Raw genomic sequence first — 20,135 nt, 5'->3', positions numbered from 1 at the left:
TAGTAATACTACAGTGTAAAAATACTTTTACTGGCAAAATGTAGAGTAAAAAAGTACAAAAGTAACGGCATGAACATACACCAAAGGTCTGTGTCTATATCAATAATCATAATGTATTAGTTTATTCATATTTTGTGTTAATCTGCAAAGTGAAGAGTTATAGCTGTTAAACACATGATATAATCCATCTCTTAAATGTTTATAAACTACTTAATAATGGGGTTTAAAATAAGACACCGGAGAGTATTCTAAGACATGTTGGTGCTTCATTTTATTTTGAAAGGGAAATATAATCAGGATATAGAAAGCGGAGAGGAATGTCATGATAGGAAACAAAAAGAGCAACAAAAAGGAAAACTTTATAAAGTACATTTACATTTGTATGCTTTTAAAAATCATTTTAAAATATGAAGTTTCAATAAATACTTCAATACATTTAGGCATGCGGATATAATTTTACATTTCATTACAGTATTTTAATTCATAAAAATGAATTTTTTCTTCTGATTATTGCACTTACGTTGTGATGGGTTCGTCACATGCATAAGGTCGTAAAAGGTTCAACCAGTGTCGTATTCTGCACGTTTAAAAAACAGGTTTTTGTCAAAAGCACGATGGTTTAAGAAGCTCAAATTAAAATATAAAATAAGAGCAGTGTGATGGAGTTACTGCCACTGAGCTAATATCTGCTGCCAAGTTGTACTGTTACACATGATGTAAAAAATGTTAAATATCATTAAAGATCTCCGTGGATGGAAGAGAAGCACAGTTTGAGCCACGATGTCGTCGCACAGCATGCAACATGTTCAAGAGTCACGATGATTTTCTAACACTTAGCAACAGTTGCTCTCTTTAAACGGCAGCTGTTTAACTCCATTATGTTCACAGTGAACAGTTTGACACCTTTTGTTTTCCTTGCCGAGAGTTTTAAGGAGATTATTGACGCCACTGTCGCACGTCTGTGCGGGAAATGTGAAGACGATTAGCTTAGCTTAAACGGGGGGGGGAGGACAGCTAGCCTAGCTCTGTCGAAAGCTAACGGCTAACGACTCAAAACCTCACAAATGAACACGGTATATCGTGTGTTTAAACCAAAAGTGTAAAACTACAGTTTAGTGGTTTAATGGAGTATTATGCGTCCGATTTTTTACTATAATTAAACACAACACTCATTTAAACACTTTTCTTTGTTAGCAAACGCTTATGTACTCATACATCCGGCCAATACAGAGCAACGGTAGCTTCTTTTAGAGTCTGTTAACTCTTGTTTCTATTTTATTGGTCTGGTTAACAGCATTCAGTCGTCTTTTATCATGTTAAACAGACAAAAAATACAGGTTAATCAACGCTGGTAGGTGGTTTTTCTCATTTCAACAAAGCTAGGCTAGCAGTTCCCCCCTGTTTCCACTCTTTAAGCTAAGCTAAGCTAACCATCGGCTAGCTGTAGCTCAGACACGAGTGTATTTCTAACCTTCTCATCAACCTCTCGGCCTGAAATAAGATGAATTTCCACCCCAACAAAAGTCAAACTATTCCTGTTAAATGTAACCATCAGTGCATTACTTGTTAAATACAGGAGAGTACGGGTGAGATTCAGTTAAAGACAGGTTTGACACAGTTTAACACATAATAAAGACTGGTATAAAACACACACACACACACACACACACCACAACTCCATAAGTAAACAAGCTTGGAAAACGAATGTTTGAAGGCAGTGGAAGGAGAGAAGACTCTCGGGTTAATAAAATGACAGTACAAATAAATAAAACGATCACATGTGATGTAAATGTTGACCAGCAGAGGGCGATGAAGCCTCAGACTTCAGCTCGTTCCTGCAGACAGGCTTCAACATGCTGCAAGGAGAAGCTTCTACATCATGTATCCGAACCAGATATCCTGGAGTTTGTTACACACGTGTGTTTAAAGTATATAAATAGAGGGGGGGGGGAATCTGCAGGTTGTTTTCTCAAGTAATCGATTAACCGCTGAGTCTTTAAAATAGTGAAACATGCTCACAAAGAGACGTTTTCAAATGGCTTCTTTTGTCCCAATAAACAGAAAGTGACGTAAAACAGATAAAAGCAGCAAATCATCACATTTTAGGAGCTTCAACCGGAGAATCATTTCAGTTTCTGCTTTAGGGAAATCACAAGAACAATCGTTTAAATACTTTGTATTCTGCAGAATTGTTCCAGCAGAGTAGAGCTCCATTAAAAAAATATTCTTTTGTGTGTTTTTGGGTCTTGAATTGTGATTTAACGGTAATTAAATGTATGATAACGGGGGGCGATCGTACATACACACACACACACACACACACACACAGTCAAAATACTGACCCGGTCAAAATGGCGTCCTTGGATGCACAAGTCAACTTAATTTGTTATGAATATGCATCTGATAAAAACTACAGGTGTTTGTGAACCAGCTGAGCTTCTAACGGTCTGATCCTGTGTTGTTGGGTAAACAGTAAATCAGGTAGACGCTTTATTTGGACACAAGCGCTCACTTGTCAGCTACAGCGTGTTAAACTTTCAAAGTTCCGAACACGAATACGTAGATATTTATGGTTTTTTGTCACTCCTGTTATTAGAAAACCTGCTCTTGGTTTTGGAATTACATTTCCCATGATGCTTTGGGGGGGATGTAAACAGGAAGTGCGATGTCATGGAGTCAGTGAGTCACACTGTGGGAACCAATTTGAGCCCCATTTTTGGCAAATTGGCACCATTAAAAGCAGTGTCAGCACTTCCTGTTGTTTCCAGAACCGATGACGGAGATTGAAATGGACTTTGATGTCCTTCCCCTAAAATATGATGTCATTGTTTAGTCACATAAACCTCTATATGCAAGCTTTTTTAGAATATACCTATCATTTTTAAAGTGAAAATGCTAAAAACTAGCATGACTGATTTGCTAAGTACACAAATCAAAGCCAGTTTTTTACATTCTTCCCACTAGGATGATGAAATTAAAGTAGTAGTTTGACATTTTTGGGGAAATACACTTTGCCCATTTTGCTGAGACTGTCTGTATATGAAGCTACAGCCAGCAGCTCCATCTCCTAAAATGTCAAACGATTACTGCAAGGAAGGTGGGAATGATCCTCCTCTGCATACACGTTTCTATGCAGTGAAATATACAGTATAGATGGTTGTCGCCAATGTAAAAGTGTACAGCACACGTGTTCAGTGAACGCTTACTGTGTCGATGTAAGCGAGAGAAACGTAAAAAACGAAATACTCACTTCCTAAAACAAACCCATCACAGCAAGCTACAGTACGACTCTGACAAGTAGACGACATGATGAGAGGTCAGAGGTTGTATCCTCGCCGAGGACGCCACGGCAACGACTTAAAAAATAAGAAGATTAGTGGTCCATCTTTACAAACGACACACAGAAGTATGAATAAAAAACAACGACATACTTCTGAGCGGTTTTCTGATGTATAAAAAAGAAGAAAATCAAGTGTTTTTGTTCAAATTGTACCAAGCTACCTCCAGGTGAGTTAACCCCGGCTTGTCCGCTGGTTTCCTCTTCGTTTTGGCTCCACGTATCCATCAAAATAAAAACTTCCAAGAGCTAGTTTTCCCAGTCAGTGCACGGCAGGCCTTCGTCCTCCGACTCGGAATCCGGCGAGGCCTCTTTGATTCTCCTCAGGGCCTCGTGGATGCTGCGGGTGAGAGCGTCGGCCGAGTGGGTGAAGCTCCTGTGTTGGCGCTGCTGCTCCGGCCGGGTCCGCACCTTCTTCAGCCGGACGCCCTGCCGGATCTGAGCCAGGATGTTGTCGCCGTCGTCGTCCGGGTCCGGGGCCAGGACCCGCAGCTCGGCCTTCCTCAGGTGGAAACAGCCGCGTTTGAGGGACGCCAGCACCTCGTCCATGGGGGAGCTCGCTGCGGGAAACACACAAAGTCAGCCTCACGCACAAGGTAAAGACGTTTAAATACGGGATAATACGCAATTTAACACCTGTTTAAAGTATCACGGAAAACCAGTGGGGACGATAGAATTTTTTAACAATAATTCCGAATGTTGTAATTCATGAAAATAACAAAACCTGAACCTGGAAAAGCTGCAAGAAATGAATGTACGCATGCATGAAGAAGGTATGTTCACGATGAGATCGCCTCTCTATATAAAGCAGTTATTACTGTAATTAAACTTGAACCTTTTCCTTTGTTCTGACACACGTCAATAAAAGACTTCCCTCCTCACCTCTACTCCACTGAGACGAGTCCAGCGAGGCCGTCTTCTTCAGCTTCTTCCTCGCCGTCTGCAGCTGACTGCTGTCAAAGAAGCGAGGGGAAAACGGAGCCAGAGGCAGAGACGAAGATTCAGACTCGCATTCAAGACGCCGCACCGGGCTGGGGTTACCCTCCCTGCCCTCACCCTGCTGGTCCTCTGAGGGAGGAGGAGGTGGTGGAGGAGGAGGAGCACCCAGTGACAGCGGCAGCGAGAGGAAAGGAGGCGACGAGTCGAGGTTATCGAGTTGAACCGTAGGCAGAGAGACGCAGCTGTAGGCGTCAGGCGGAGGAGGAGCAGAGAGTTCTGGGAGATCGGAGATGCAGTCGGTCTGAACGCTGGCCGAGTGAGTGCCGTGCTGCTGGCCGGACCTCCTCCGGCCGGGAGGCTGACTCAGACGCAGCCGGCTGGACTTCAGGGTCACCTGGCCGGGATAACGCTGGTAACAAAAGATCAGACACACCGCGGTCAGTCACAGGTTGCAGGAGCTCTTCAGGAGGAGCTGGACATCAGTGGACGTCTGAGCTTCTCACCTGCTTCAGGCTGCGAAGTCGGTCCAGAGTCCTCTGCCTGTCCTGACTCACTCTGGCGTTGCTCTTGGCTTCGTCGTCTTCACCTCCCTTTACGGGGAAACAAGTTTGATTGTTTGGTGTCTCTTAGTGTGGTTCGCTAACGATGCAACTCGGACTAAACGCTTGCAAAGGAGGCTCTCCCCTACTTCTGTTCTTACCTTTCACAATAAAAGCCCTGGACAAACACACCAGAGGGAGCTCAAATTCAGCCAAAATGCTTATGAATTGCACACAGTGGTGTCTTACCTGTTGCAGGGTCTGTAGGGACACATGGCTGCCTTGTCGCTGTTGAATCTTTTGGTTGTGATTGACGATGCAGATTTCCTGTTGAAGAAAAACAAAAAGGAGATAAACTGACCCGTGCAGCTGTTCTGACACACTTCCACAGAGACATCTTCATCGTCGGCGCTTACCTTCTTGTTTTTGAGGTAGACCTTCTTGGCGGTGATGCGGCCCCGGCGGGCCTCGAGCTGCCTCGTCCTCTGCTGCAGGATGCTGATCTCTTCTTCTCTGAGGGGCGGCGGGGTCGCCGGGTCCTCGCCGCCCTTCATGGCGTCGGGACTCTCAAAGGCGTCGTAGTAAACGACCTCGTCCTGTCGCTCTGGTACAACATCAGAAGGGATTCAACCAAACGCAGGTATAAAACTGCTTCATCAGGTTCTTAAAGCACATCTCTGAACAGACTCTCACAACTCATGCAGCAGAATCAAAGCCTTAACTGTGAAGTATTCCTTTATTGTGTTTTAATGGTCCCTCATGAATTAATGTAATTACCTCACTCAACAAAGATCAGTCTTGGCTCTTAATATTTACTGCAAAGACGGACAGAATTGGGAAAGTAAGGCGTCTTGAGACTCATTTTTAGCGAATACAAAATGTGACATAACCACATATCGGCCAATATTTATTCTTAACATCAACACAAACATTTTGGAAGCCATAGATTTGTGGTGAGTATGTACTGAATGGCCTGTTTTACATTTGAATGACACATTTGTTCCACGGAGCTGGACTGCAGCCCTGAAAGATGCTCACCGGTCATTTGCCTGCGGAGACTCTGCAGCTGAGCGGTGAGCAGCAGCTCCTCACAGCGCAGCACCTCCGCCTGAATGTCGTACAGCTGCAGCTGCAGCTCGTAGTACAGCTCCTCCAGCTGGTCCAGGCGCAGCATGGCGTCCTCTCCGCCGTGCAGACTCTGCATCTAGAAACGCAGACGCACGGTTGTTGCATTACTCTCCTGAACCACAGAGCGGAGGGGGTCCGCCACAGGACGGGTGACTCTGCAGTACTTCCCGTCTGCGCACTTGTTTTTTAACATGCGTTCCTTTTTGAGCTACAACAGGTACTTCTTCATGCGTGTACACATGTACAGTACGCGTGTGACCCCTGCAATCATTCCCAGTGAGTCACTTCCACTGTTGTACAGCAGGATGTCTGAGCCGTGAGCTCATGTTTCGAACACGGACATTCTCTTACTTCTTTCTCAAAGTGTTCGTGTCCCTCGCTCTTGTTGCTGTCGAGTACATTTACTCAAGTACAAGTTGGAGGTACACGTTATAATTTATACTTCTACTTACTACATTTTGGAAGCCAATATTGTATTTTTTACTCATTTATTTGCCAACATTTGTACTTGCTTTGCAGATTCAGATTATTAATAAAATTATTATCAATAAATTGATGTATAATTACAGATTAAACTACCCAGCAGTATATTAAGTAGCTGCAACATTAAAGTGATGAACACATTAATGCAGCAATAATTATAATCCAGTAAAATAATATATATTATGAGCCCCTCTGCAGAATAAGGACTTCCAGTACTTTTAGTATGTGATGCCAATACTTTTACTTAAGTAAGACTTCTACAGAGTATTTGTACACCGTGGTACTGCTACCATCTGGAGTACTTCTTCCATCCCTGGTTATTGTGGCTTCTGAACAGACTCGCTGTGAGAACACAGCGTGATCTCAGCGGTGAACCTTCTCGCGAGCAGCGTCGGTGGACTTTACCTCCTCCTTCAGGCCGTGCTTCCTCTGCTCCAGGCAGATCTCCTTGGCCCTCATCAGCTGCAGGGTCTCTTTGGAGACGGAGTACTGCAGCCGCTCCATGCGCTCCACCGCCGACGCCGACTTGCCAAACTTCTTCTGGTCGGCGCGCATCCGCTCGTGCAAAGCTGCAACACGTATAACACTGCTGTCAAGAGATGGACCAGAGCTGCACTGTTTGAAGACGCCGCCGTCATATTTCATCACCATCTTCTACCGTCTTACAAACTGAGCCTGGAATCGACTCCTCGGAGAGTAATTCACAGATGAATCAAAGAACACAACTGTTAGTTTCAGCCCTTACATGGAAAACAAAGCAGTGTTTGGTGCACATGTGCTTTAACTGGAGGTCAGTGAAGCCTGTTCCTCGTCTAAACAGAAACATGTTGACGTGTTTCCGAGCGGTTCATAGCTGAGATTGTTTCAGGATTTAAATACTTCTGGAGGACTTGTAGACATCTCTTTGGTATGCAAGGTTGGAAACCTGAGACTGGGTCTGCTGGTTTTAAATCATCTCTACGTGGAGCGTCAGCTGCACTTTGTCATGGAGTAAACGCAGAACAAAGACAAAAGACTCTTCATAAAAACAGGAAAAGCCTCCTTTCACGCTCGCTCACCTTTCTGTGCCCGAGTCGTGGTTTCAAAGAACTTGACAGTCAGGTCCTGTATGGACAGAACGGCGGCGTGAGCCTTCTTCTGCCACTCCTCGTCCTCCTTCCTCAGGCCCTCCACTCGACGGGGCCCCAGGCGCTCCGTCTCCAGGGAGATCTGTGTGGGGGGGTCAAAGCAGGCCCTTAAACATCAACACACAACACAGTGCAGAGAGTACGGACACGTTGCCCCAACGTTATCACACACTATACACGTTTACTGCAACGTGACAAACGTTGATATTGTTGGTTCTGTTCCCCTCATATTATTATTCTATTCTTTGGTGGAGAATACACTTTGAAGCGGATGTAAACAGGAAGTGTTGTCATGGATTCAGTGAGGTCGCTGTGGACTTTTTATCGTCTGTATAACTGGCTCGACATGCACCGATACCAGCACCGAGAGACGTTCTGCAGCTATAAGGGGGCGTCGTCTTTTCTTGTGACTTCTGAGCAGATTTCTGGACCTTAATTTGTGGCGCACATTGAAATGTTCGCCTCGGAAAGTCACACTTCACCTACAACTGTGCATCATGTCCGAGTGCTCCGGTATCACTCTGTGGAGGAGTACTATGATGACACAAACAGGAAACTGGGCTTTAATGAGCTGCAGCAGAACAAACAACTAACCTCCTCACACAGCATCTTTGCCTCACGTCTCCCCCTGAAAACCTCTGGTTCAGCACACACCGTTCACCGCAGTGTTCAGTGTAATACCAGCACATGACAGCAGATGGCGGTGATACTGCTCGTGCATGTTTATGTGACACTAACCCAGTGTCCTGCTGGGACAATAAATAAATAAATAAATAAAGACAAAAACAAATCTCTGATAACAGAAAGAGAAAACGCCGAACACACCTCGGTAGGAGTTCATGTTACGAGGCACAACATCACATCACGTCAACCAGAGTTCACTGTTCACAGCTCGTCTCAGGCCATGTGGCAAAAGAGTGAGAAACAGGGGGAAGCAGTGCCACGTGGAGACCTGAACCCACCTCCAAGAGAAGACCACATGGAACAAAATGTACACAAGCGGGTTCACTTCCTCAGAGAGCCTCGTGTACGTCAAGGCATACACTAATATCTCAATGTAGAACAGATGTGTGTCCGCGAGCACACGCTGTGCTTTTTACAGTGCGCATGTGCGGAGTGGTTTTGGGGTGAAACCGGGAGGAGAGATTACGTCAGAGACCAGAAAGAAAAAGTCTGAAAGTTGGGAATGAGTCGAGTCGAGAAAAGAAAAAGAGAAAGAAAATATGATCTCAAGTCAGTGAGTGAGCTCATTGTTCAGGTGTCCGTTAACACAAAGCATACAGTAACCAAAGCACCAACACGAGAACACATCGGAGGAGAGCAGGCGCCAACATTAACACCAACAAAAGGCAGATCAGTCACACAGACACTAAAAGCAGCTGTTTACTTCATGTTGTTGACATGTTTATTTACAATGAAGGTACGGGAGCGTATTCAAACGCATGATTGTGATATAAGAATTACTTGAACCGCACTTAGTTCATTTAGGTCTTTTACGGACCTGCACATCCCGATCACCATTACACACAAGTCTGAACTGACTTAATGTAGATTTATGTAAAGGCTGCAGCACAAGGGGATGCATAGCGAGAGCGAGAGAGAGCCGTCTGTGAATACCAGTAAACAAACGACATAATTAAGTAGCACTTTAACACCTTGTATTTAAGTCAGCTCCCAACTTGTGTACAACTAAAACCAGACAGGACGCGACGGGGGAAGATGCCACCGTGAGTGACTTCCTTCAACGCCTGTTGGTGGTCGACAGCTGTGACAAAACACAGACGACCTCTCAAACTCTCTGAAAATAGACGCGAGGTCAGATCCGCCGTGCCGGGTTCACAGCGTGGATACGGTCACGGTGGAGCTTCATCTCGTCGGGTTAAAACAGTGAGAGACGCTAGTAGGCAGTGATTATCAGGCATCTGGATGGACATAACACCCGTGAGCTCCACATAAAGGTTTGCATGATGGCTCATGATAAGTCAGAAGAAAACAATGCGTCTGTGTATCCAGAGGCCGATACATCTCATCCAGCTGTGCCGCAGAGTTCTATTGTTGTCCAGAAGTGATTAAACACACATCAATGAGCCTCGCGGTTGCTCTGACTGACATGTTCCTTCATTAACATGAACACACGCGGTGGCTTGTTTTGACTCAGTCCCACATTCACCGTCCTGCTGCATGAAATACTCACGAGGATTAATCCGCCGCTGAAAGTAGTCCCCAACAAATGCACCGCGTTGTCCAAGTTTAAGTGACGTTCGCTAAAAGCTTTTGTGATTCTTTTGAAGAAATGAAACTATACATTTGTGAGATTGTTCAGTGGGACGTTTTGACACGTTTCGTCTTTTCATGGGATGTGTTGAGAAAGTTATCGCCAGGGATTCATGTAAACATCTGGATCCTTCTTACCTCTCCCTCATGAAACCTTTGTACTCATGATTACAGATGTCTGGATTCAGTCCGTTTTATCTGCTGTCATTTAACTTCACACATTAAAATACAGATTCATACGCAGTCTACTTGTAAACTGAATAGTTTGGGGTTTTTTTAACAGTTAGTCGCACAAAACAAGACATTTAAAGAAGTCAGCTTTGGCTTTAAAAAACTGTGACAAGCATGTTTCATTATTCAAGGAAATCATTTGATTAAATCAATAACCAGAGAGGTGTTTCTGTGAGACATGATGTATTTGACTAAGAACATTCAGGAACACGTTTTACTGAACGTGGTATTTACAGACGTGAGTAAAGTTTGACAGCCGGAGGAGTAGACACCCGTCGCCATGTCACAGTACGTCAGTAACTGGAGCTCACTGCGGTACAGACGTCTCTCAGACGCGTTACAGAGGAACCTCATTCTTAATTCATGGCTGACCTCTGACCCGCCAGGCAACCGGACACCGACCCGGCACCACCCCCAAAACACACAACACAGACACACAGCAGCGCTCCCTTCACCTAAAATACTCCACACCCTTTGTTGTGATTCACTCATTCATTCACGGCTGCTCGTCCTCTCTCTGACTCAGTGAAGCCAACGAGCTCAGAGAGGAGACAGAGTTCAATAACCTGCAACTGTTTTAATCATCGATTCGTTTTTAAAGCAACAATCTCAAGTTTCAGCTTCTCATTTGTGAGGATTCACTGCTTTTTCCTTGTATGTTATTATAATAATAATAATAATAATAATAATAATCTTTTCAGCACTTCTCTTATCAAAACAAAGTGATGTACATGTTGGAACCAGGACAGCAATAAAGCAAATAAAACACCACAATATTACAATGATGTGTGACGGTTTATGTGATCATAAACAGTAACTTTGGGTTTTATGTGTATAAATCAAGAATATAAAAGATTGCGATGAGCATCTTTCACTATTTTCTGACCTTTTACAGATCATACGATGAATTGGGAAAATAAGAGATCGCTCGAAGATTTAAATAATAGTTAGTTATCGCACCGATTCACTGTGAAACTCAACCTGTAGATGAATACAACTTCACGGCTAACAAACCCTTCATCACCCCTAACCTGTAAAACGTCTCCTCCACAGTCGAGTTCACTGTCGGCTTTCTAACGTCCGTTGCCACGTGTATTCAAGTCATTGGCGGCCTGCCCCTCCATCAATCAGCGTAGCAGGATGCAAACTGTATGTAAATGACAGTCACAATAAGCACAGAGGCTCTCCACGATCCCTTTAGGAGAAACCAACCGCCTCCGCCGGCATCGAGGACTCATTTGCATGCAGCTTTGTTTTCAGCCGTTGGATCGCCCCGAGGGGAGCAGCTGGTGGAGCCGGGAAACTTTTCCACCGCGGAGAGTTCGGAGTCTCCGTAAAGTGAGTCCGAAACGAGGGGCGTGTACACCTCAAGGCTTCAGGTCAACGAGATTTAGCTCCGTGTAAGACACACCTGACTTTCAGCCTCCATGTGCCACGCTCCCAAAATTCTGCACAACTACAGTTCCCATAATGCAACTCCAAGGATATATATCTTTCATCGGATGCTCCGTCCACTTCTTTAACAATCACGTGTCCAGAGAAAGAAGCTGGATCTCTAGGAAGGTTTGACATTACGGACCACTTTGACATTATATCGTATAGATTTGAGCTTTTTCATGCTAAATGACTCGTTTCTGAGCACATCTCTGGTGAAAACAAGATTCAAAGAGACGCTTCTGTGCGATTCTTTGTGGAGAAACTCAGTTTTATAGATTTGTCGATGACATCAACTAATCGATTAGTCGACAAAGAATTTATTTGGTCGAGGGAAATCCCTTTTTTTTTTGTCTTCTTTGTCGGTAAATTGAAGATTTTTGGTCGCACAAAACAAGCAATTTGAAGATGCATTGTTTTTATTGTCAGCAAACACCAAAGACGAGTTAGTCCGTCTCTAAACGGGTCACAAACTGTTTCATTCTTACAAAAGGATAAATAAATCTACAAAACAGCTGGTCGCTGCAGTTTTTAATCCTTTTTCACTCAAAAAGGAGGAAATAGTGCATTTGTCGAGGACTATTTTCAGCGGCGGATTAATCTACATGTGGAGCTCTAGTGAGTATTTGTGGCAACGTAAATACACCAAAGTGTGTGTTCAAGGAACATGTCACGCTGTGCAACAGTGAGGCTCATTGACTTTGATTATTGTTTTTAATAACCTGTTCACCACAATGGCACATCTTTGACACACTACTTCTTAGTAGATGCAGTCACTGATGTTTTGAGAGTTTCTTCATGTTGTTGACAGTAACCAGACTGATCCTTGAAGAAGAAATGCTTAATTTAGAGCAGCACCCGCCCAAGAACCCAAATACCATCATACTACCACACACACAATTCTTTTAAACGCCACATCAAAGTCCGACGTTGTGCTGGTGTTATTCTCGCGCTGTGAGAGTAGCTTGTTATCGTTGCCGCGCCACCACTGACTTTCTCCTCCGTTGTGTGTTTGTTCTTGGACTCCGCATTGAACGGACACACCTGGACACAGCGGGGTCACTTGAAGTAAACGCAACGAAAAACAACATGTACGTTACTTTCTGCTGACGTCATCACCTGTAAGTGACGACGCAGAATGATGAAGATCCACGTCCTGAATCTGTGTTTCTACTGCTCACTATGGAGCTCAAACTGTGCGGCAGAGACGTGAGGTGAAGGTACTGCGTGATGTGAGAGGGACAGCTGTCTGACAACAACAGGAAGTGGTTTAGTCCTAACTGAGTCGAGTGAACACACAGAGTGATCTCCGCTTCATTTCTGACGTGCATAAATCGGTTAAGAAATTCTAATGTCAGATCTGCAGCTCATGGAGGCGATTAAAGCACAGATTCCTGCTATCAGAGTCGGCATAGTGCTGCTCCACGGAGGCATAACTCAGTCAAATCAGAGCACGCAGGCATGACACGCGTGTGTGTGTGTGTCTTTCTGATGTGCATCGCAAATTAACATCCATAAATCTGCTCAGGAGTCACACTTAAGACCGCAGAACTTTATCTTTTCTTCAGTATCAAAGTAATCCAGCAATAGTTTGGTAGTAATTTGATGAAATGAAACATACTTAGTGTCTGAGGGAGTGCAGGGTGAGTCTGAAATCACTGTCCTGTTCAAAGAGTAACGTACGGTGTCTTTCAGTGGAAACAAATCTGTTCTCAGGTGGTTAATCATATATTGGGACATGTTTTAGGAAGACCTACGATAACACAAGGCATACATTAAAACGCCCACAGCTAATGCTAGCAGCAGTGAAGTGTTTCGTCAGAGGACGGTAGCTGATTCTGCTGTTGCATTTCAATGCCATCACATGCATTTGTGCATCAATGATTGAAATGTCTGCAACGTATTCCTGCAGGGCTGAATGAGTGCGAGTGTTAAGACTGAAGGGAGCTCTGTGAGACAGCGGAGACGAACCTGCGGGTTTTAAAACCTCTAATGAAGAGAAACAACTAATGAAGAGAAACAACACAAGCTGTGAGAGGAGAAGGAGTGTGCCGAGGCTGCAGAATTACCGAGCGGTTTAGTGGCTGCTGTGATAATACTCGTGCTGGTCGTTAAGCCTCTCTGGCTGATCCTCTGCCCTCCACACAGGCAAAGCTACGGACCGGCTACTACAACGTCTTCATCATCATCATCACACATATCCTCGGAAACTAATGTCATCGCTGTGGGCTTAGGAGGCTCAGTGGAGGACATTACCAGCACTAACCATTGCTTTTAAAACCACCAGAATAACACTGTAGCTGGTGGAGTAGAATGTAGCAGAGAGGCAGTCGTAGTGTGCTCCGGGACAGACCAGCTCGCCAACTACAGCTTAAATCAAGCCCCCAAAACAGATGGCATTTGTATCCGTGTGTGTGTGTGTGTGTGCATTACCTTAATCTGCTGTCTGCGCAACATTGCCAGCTCCCTCATGTCCCTGAAAGGCTGCAGCAGGTAGTGGTAGAGCTGAGTCGTGGCCTCCAGCAGCTCTCCGTACGCCTCGTCCTCCTCGGGGTACACCTGCAGCAGCTCCAGCATGCTGTCCGTGGCTCTGTGTTTGTCCAACACCTGGGACAAAACAAAGAAGAAAAAGATATAGAGATGGAAAGATGTGGCGGGGAAATGGCAGCAGAGATCCACCGCATGTTCCACTTGAATGTTAACGTTAAAGGCCGGTGGTGTTTTATCATTTTCATATCGTCAACAAATCCCATGAAAAGACCAAAACCAGCGATGTGTTCGTCTTTCTATTAATACCCTCTGACTGCCCTGCTCTGACTGCGGCTTTTGGCTCCTACTGAAGACGTATATCCAGAAAAGATAAAGAAAAGAGGCCCAAATATAGACATGTTTAGGCTAAACAATGTCCTCAAACAACAAGACTGTTTTAAGATAATCAATTCCTTGTTTCAGCGTTTCTTTAAAAGGAAAATGCCAAAAGTTCACTGGCTCCAGGTTCTAAAATGTCGATCAGCAGAATTGTCCTTAAAACATTGAGGAAAATTAAAGACTTTTGACATATTACCAGCAAACATTGTCAGATGACCAACACAGGAGCCTATTTAATAGGGTTACTTATGAAGAAGAGTGATGCTGGCTTCGATAATAAGTGGATTTGATTGTGTAGTGCATCTACTTCATGACTACAATGAGTCCTAAACCAAAGTAAACAAACCAAACCCATGAAAGTGAGAGATCAGAGGAGGAGAGTCTTTGTGTGTGTGTGTGTGTGTGTGTGGTCTGTAATGACACCATTATATTGCCTGAGTGGAGCACAATGAGAAGAAATTGGCCCCAACTGTTGCTGATTGGTACCATATGTCCTGCTCTCCACAGACCGCTCATTGTTCCTGAGATAGCCGCTATCAGAGCCGCTATCGTACACACAAACACAATCCACGTCCCGGCTCTGAAGAGACCAGCACAGCTGCGATTCACACGGGACACAATACGTCTCCTTCACTTGCGCCTCAGATAAACATTGAAATGTGCCACTGCCCAATATTTGGTCCTGAGCGCTGGATGAAGTGCTCTTCTCTCTGCGAGGAGCGACGGATATGAATGGAGACTCTTACATTTACTCCAGGCTGCTGAGGAGACACACTGAGCGATTCAGCTGGAAACACTGCTGCCACTGTTTACCTTGGGCCTGCGTTACCATGGTAACCACCGGCCGACCCCCCCCCTCTGCAGTCGCCGCTCGCCAGGAAGCCCCCCCCCCCCGGGCTAAATGAGCAGAGTCCTGCCTGGACACGAGCTCCGCAAAACTATGAAGTCTTACAATTTATTCAGGTGAAACTTTGACAGGTACAAATTTAAAAAATCTGGATTTTATTTGACTACTTCCTTCTACTTCCAGTTCTGGCATCAAAATGAATGTTTCCAAGCAAACTGTAATTAAAAAGTGTCTGAGCTACAGCGGTGAGTGCAACACTAAATGTACTTATTTAAAAGACTTCATTATACGACACATGGTCGTGTACACAGAGTACGTAATTAAAGCCGTGATATGAGCTGCAGTACAGACACTTGAGCCCCGTCATCAGGACCAGCTCTTCCAGTTCATCTGCACTAGATGTGCTCGGTCTAGCTGGGGGACTTGTAATTGAAGTATCTCACAGGAAGAAGCAGACACTCTGTTCAATGGCTCTCTGAATGAACCGAATGCTATTTTGGAGACATGAATTCCAAAAGGGGAATCACTGTTATCTTACGAAACTCAATAGCAAAGTTCTTTGCGGCGCTGTGACCGACAGAACAAAGTGGGTTAAATCTTCACCGTGTTCAAAGCTCTTCCTCAAGAGGACTCGCGGTTCCAGCAGACGCCGGGTCAAAAAGGTAACGCGCACCTCGCACACAATATTACGTCTTTCAGCTCAGAGACAAATAAATGTGTTCGTGGTTTACACAGAATAAAAGAACGGCCGGCACACCCCAACGAGAATCGTGCGATGTAAACAAACTGAAGCTGAAACGTTGTGCCACAAAGCCACAGCACGGCAGGCTGATCCATCGCTCAGAGAACATATTCAGACTTCTGTGTAATGAGGCTCCATTCAAACGTATCTGTTGTCTTGCCATGTGTCTGGTTGACTGTAGGCGAGCCGACGTCTGTTTAACAACAGACTTCAGATGAGGAAAAACCACAAGTCCCCGGTCAACGATTGACAAGAAACATGGCCGACATCTGTGGACGGTCTTTGTGCATATTTGACCCAGTTATCAGCACCAACAGGGCGGATAAAACGCACAACAGTGATCCTCCATCTGCTCCATACACACCGAACGCTCTCCTTGTGCTTTTCCCTGATCACATAATATTATAATCCAAGTCTGCATGGTGTTGTGATGAGGTATACGGTATATTAACTGAAGGTGAAACTGTCATCGTCTCTCCATCTTCCTGAACATCATATCATTGAATCCAGACTACAGACGTTTCAGTGGCGGTCACACTGTTGATTATATCACCTAATAATAACCTCAGTCGAGATGCATTTAGAATGGACTTAGTGGAAAACGGAAACGCGTGCGATGCACTCAACCTTTCCTGTACTAAATACTAAATACTCCCTCTGTTGTCTCAGAGAGGCTAATCTTGAGGCTGTTTCTAATGTGTTCTTCTATAGTGGGACAAAATAAGACAAAAATACACTTCAAACGTGTGATTGTCTCACAATACAAGGACATTGCGTTCTGTGTTGTCTGCAACTAACAATTATTTCTCATTATTGATTAATCTGCCGGTTGTTTTCTAGATTAAATCGACTAATGTTTTAGCCCCAAAAATATCAGAACATAGTAATTATCGTCACTATTTCCCAGAGCCCATGTTGACGTCTTTAAGTTGCTCGTTTTGTCAAACTAACAGTCCAAAACTGTTTGTGATAAACTGAAGGATGAAGTGTTTCCTTTATGTGTTGATGTTGAATGTTTGTGATAAACTAAAGGATGAAGTGTTCCTTTATGTGTTGATGATGAATGTTTGTGATAATCTGAAGGATGAAGTGTTCCTTTATGTGTTGATGTTGAATGTTTGTGATAAACTAAAGGATGAAGTGTTCCTTTATGTGTTGATGATGAATGTTTGTGATAAACTGAAGGATGAAGCGTTTCATTTATGTGTTGATGAATGTTTATGATAAACTGAAGGATGAAGTGTTTCCTTTATGTGTTGATGATGTTGTGTTTGTGATAAACTGAAGGATGAAGTGTTCCTTTATGTGTTGATGTTGTGTTTGTGATAAACTGAAGGATGAAGTGTTCCTTTATGTGTTGATGTTGTGTTTGTGATAAACTGAAGGATGAAGTGTTCCTTTATGTGTTGATGTTGTGTTTGTGATAAACTGAAGGATGAAGTGTTCCTTGATGTGTTGATGATGAATGTTTGTGATAAACTGAAGGATGAAGTGTTTCCTTTATGTGTTGATGATGTTGTGTTTGTGATAAACTGAAGGATGAAGTGTTCCTTTATGTGTTGATGTTGTGTTTGTGATAAACTGAAGGATGAAGTGTTCCTTGATGTGTTGATGATGAATGTTTGTGATAAACTGAAGGATGAAGTGTTCCTTTATGTGTTGATGTTGAATGTTTGTGATAAACTGAAGGATGAAGTGTTTCTTTATGTGTTGATGTTGAATGTTTGTGATAAACTGAAGGATGAAGTGTTTCCTTTATGTGTTGATGTTGAATGTTTGTGATAAACTGAAGGATGAAGTGTTCATTTATGTGTTGATGATGAATGTTTGTGATAAACTGAAGGATGAAGTGTTCATTTATGTGTTGATGTTGAATGTTTGTGATAAACTGAAGGATGAAGTGTTCATTTATGTGTTGCTGAAGAATGTTTGTGATAAACTGAAGGATGAAGTGTTCATTTATGTGTTGATGATGAATGTTTGTGATAAACTGAAGGATGAAGTGTTTCTTTATGTGTTGATGATGAATGTTTGTGATAAACTGAAGGATGAAGTGTTCCTTGATGTGTTGATGTTGAATGTTTGTGATAAACTGAAGGATGAAGTGTTCCTTGATGTGTTGATGTTGAATGTTTGTGATAAACTGAAGGATGAAGTGTTCCTTTATGTGTTGATGATGAATGTTTGTGATAAACTGAAGGATGAAGTGTTCCTTTATGTGTTGATGATGAATGTTTGTGATAAACTGAAGGATGAAGTGTTTCTTTATGTGTTGATGATGAATGTTTGTGATAAACTGAAGGATGAAGTGTTCCTTTATGTGTTGATGATGAATGTTTGTGATAAACTGAAGGATGAAGTGTTCCTTGATGTGTTGATGATGAATGTTTGTGATAAACTGAAGGATGAAGTGTTCCTTTATGTGTTGATGATGAATGTTTATGATAAACTGAAGGATGCATGAGAACATATGTTATCTTCCAACACGTTTTTCAGCAGCCTGGACTTAAACAATCCCAACAGCTGTGACCGGTGACACATCATTCCTCTAACTCCACCCCCAGTTGTTCTCCTATTCTTTTCTTTTTTATTCTATTAGACTCCCATTAAAATGTTCAGCCCACTAGAGTGTGATGTCTGGCCAGACCAGCTCATATTACAAGGCCTGTGAACGTGCAGCAACAGATGGTAGATCACAAAAGGAAGAGGAGGAGAATAGGCAGACCATGGGGGACAGACTTATGTTCTTTTGCTGCAGTTGTCCTTAAAAAATACCTTCTGGTGTAATCTACATCTGATTTTAAAGCTGTAAAAATGTGCTTTTACAAACACCAAGTACCAAAAGATATATCACACCTACATCTCATTCAAACTCGATGAAAACACAAGTTAATTCACCTCTTGCATGCCTCTCTTGGCCCTCCCCAGAGCATCTTCGTAGCCTTTCTGCCTCAGCTCGCTCAGGCTCTCGTAGTACTCCTCCGTGTCCTCGCTCTCGGAGAACAGCACCTCCATGAGGATCTTCCAGCCGCAGGTGTCCAGCGCATGACCCAGGTACACCTGCAGCTGGTAGCACAGGGCCGTGTCCGTCTCCCGCTGGGACACCGACGGGGCGCCGAACAGCACCGACCACACGCCGGACTGCTCCTCGGGAAAGGAGGGCAAACACGGCTCCAAGTCCGAGTTGACTGCGCACAGCTGCAGGTGAGCGGCCCGCAGGTCCTGGAAGGAGAACAGACCGGCCCAGCTGAAGTCCTCGCGGCCGCTGACGTCACAGTCACCGTCGTCTGAGTCTGCATCATCCGGAGAGACCGGGACCTCCACGTGGTCCAATATCTCGATATCTATCACTTTGGGTGTCACGATGTCCCACGACGCTAACGTGGGGCTGACGCACTCGGGCGTTTTTGAACCACCGGGTTTTAAAGTGTCTTTGTCCCCAATAATAGTCTTTGTTGTGGACTCCGAGTGCGGTCTAACTTTACCCGCTTGGCAGACTTCATCTTTATTACTTTTCGTGTGTTGTTCCGCCACGGCGGAGGCACCGCGCGGAGGATGCGTAACGCGTAAAGCCTCATCGAGGAGGAGAAAAGTAGTCCGTCTCTGGACGGTCCTGTTGTGGCAGGTTATGGCGAACTTTGCCTCGACCACGTTCCAGGCCACGATGAAGCTAAATTTGTGCCTCTCTTTTTCGTCGAAGACTCTCGGTCGCACGGACACCCACTCGGACTCCAAGTTATCCTCCATCGTGAATGACATCTCATCCAGCCAGTTAAGAAAAAAAGATGAATGCAGAATCTGACGTCGACGCTAACGGCTACTGCTAAACTAAGATGTGGTGCAGGTGAAGCGGATCGACCGACGAGCTAAATTAAGAGGCGAGACAAAGAAGGTCCGGCTTTGTTTACCCGTTGCCAGCTGCGCGCGAGCTGGAGAAGACGCAGCGAACGTCGTCGGTCGGATTTGGGATCCAGACATTAAAGACGTTCACGCGCTCGGACACGACGGTGGAAAGTCTGCTCCATAATGTCGGTTGTTGTCATCGTTGACACCTGGCCTCGCGCTCAGCTGTGATAAAAAACGCTGACTGTTGTATGTGTGTGTGTGTCGCTCTTTGTCCGCGAGCAGACAATGCGGTCGCGCGGAGCGCTCGAGCTCTCTTTATGTGTGTGCGCTTCTGTTTACA

At 44.4% G+C, this 20,135-nt stretch overlaps 1 protein-coding gene across 1 annotated transcript; it reads right to left on the bottom strand.

Annotated features, from left to right (window-relative positions):
- Nucleotides 1-269: 269 nt before the first annotated feature.
- jmy (junction mediating and regulatory protein, p53 cofactor) lies at nt 270-19,708 on the bottom strand (the record flags this gene model as incomplete). The annotated part of the gene is made up of 10 exons (XM_079289105.1): nt 270-3,897; nt 4,220-4,685; nt 4,780-4,866; nt 5,065-5,142; nt 5,232-5,419; nt 5,854-6,019; nt 6,832-6,995; nt 7,485-7,635; nt 13,926-14,099; nt 18,848-19,708. 10 exons carry the CDS (start codon nt 19,706-19,708, stop codon nt 3,587-3,589), a joined length of 2,646 nt encoding a protein of 881 aa, XP_079145231.1. The 3' UTR covers nt 270-3,586.
- Nucleotides 19,709-20,135: the final 427 nt, after the last annotated feature.

This window comes from Melanostigma gelatinosum, assembly GCF_949748355.1.
Source record: "Melanostigma gelatinosum genome assembly, chromosome: 18".
In the NCBI taxonomy this organism is placed as follows: Eukaryota; Metazoa; Chordata; class Actinopteri; order Perciformes; family Zoarcidae; genus Melanostigma; species Melanostigma gelatinosum.
This window is presented reverse-complemented; position numbering and strand designations above follow the sequence as displayed.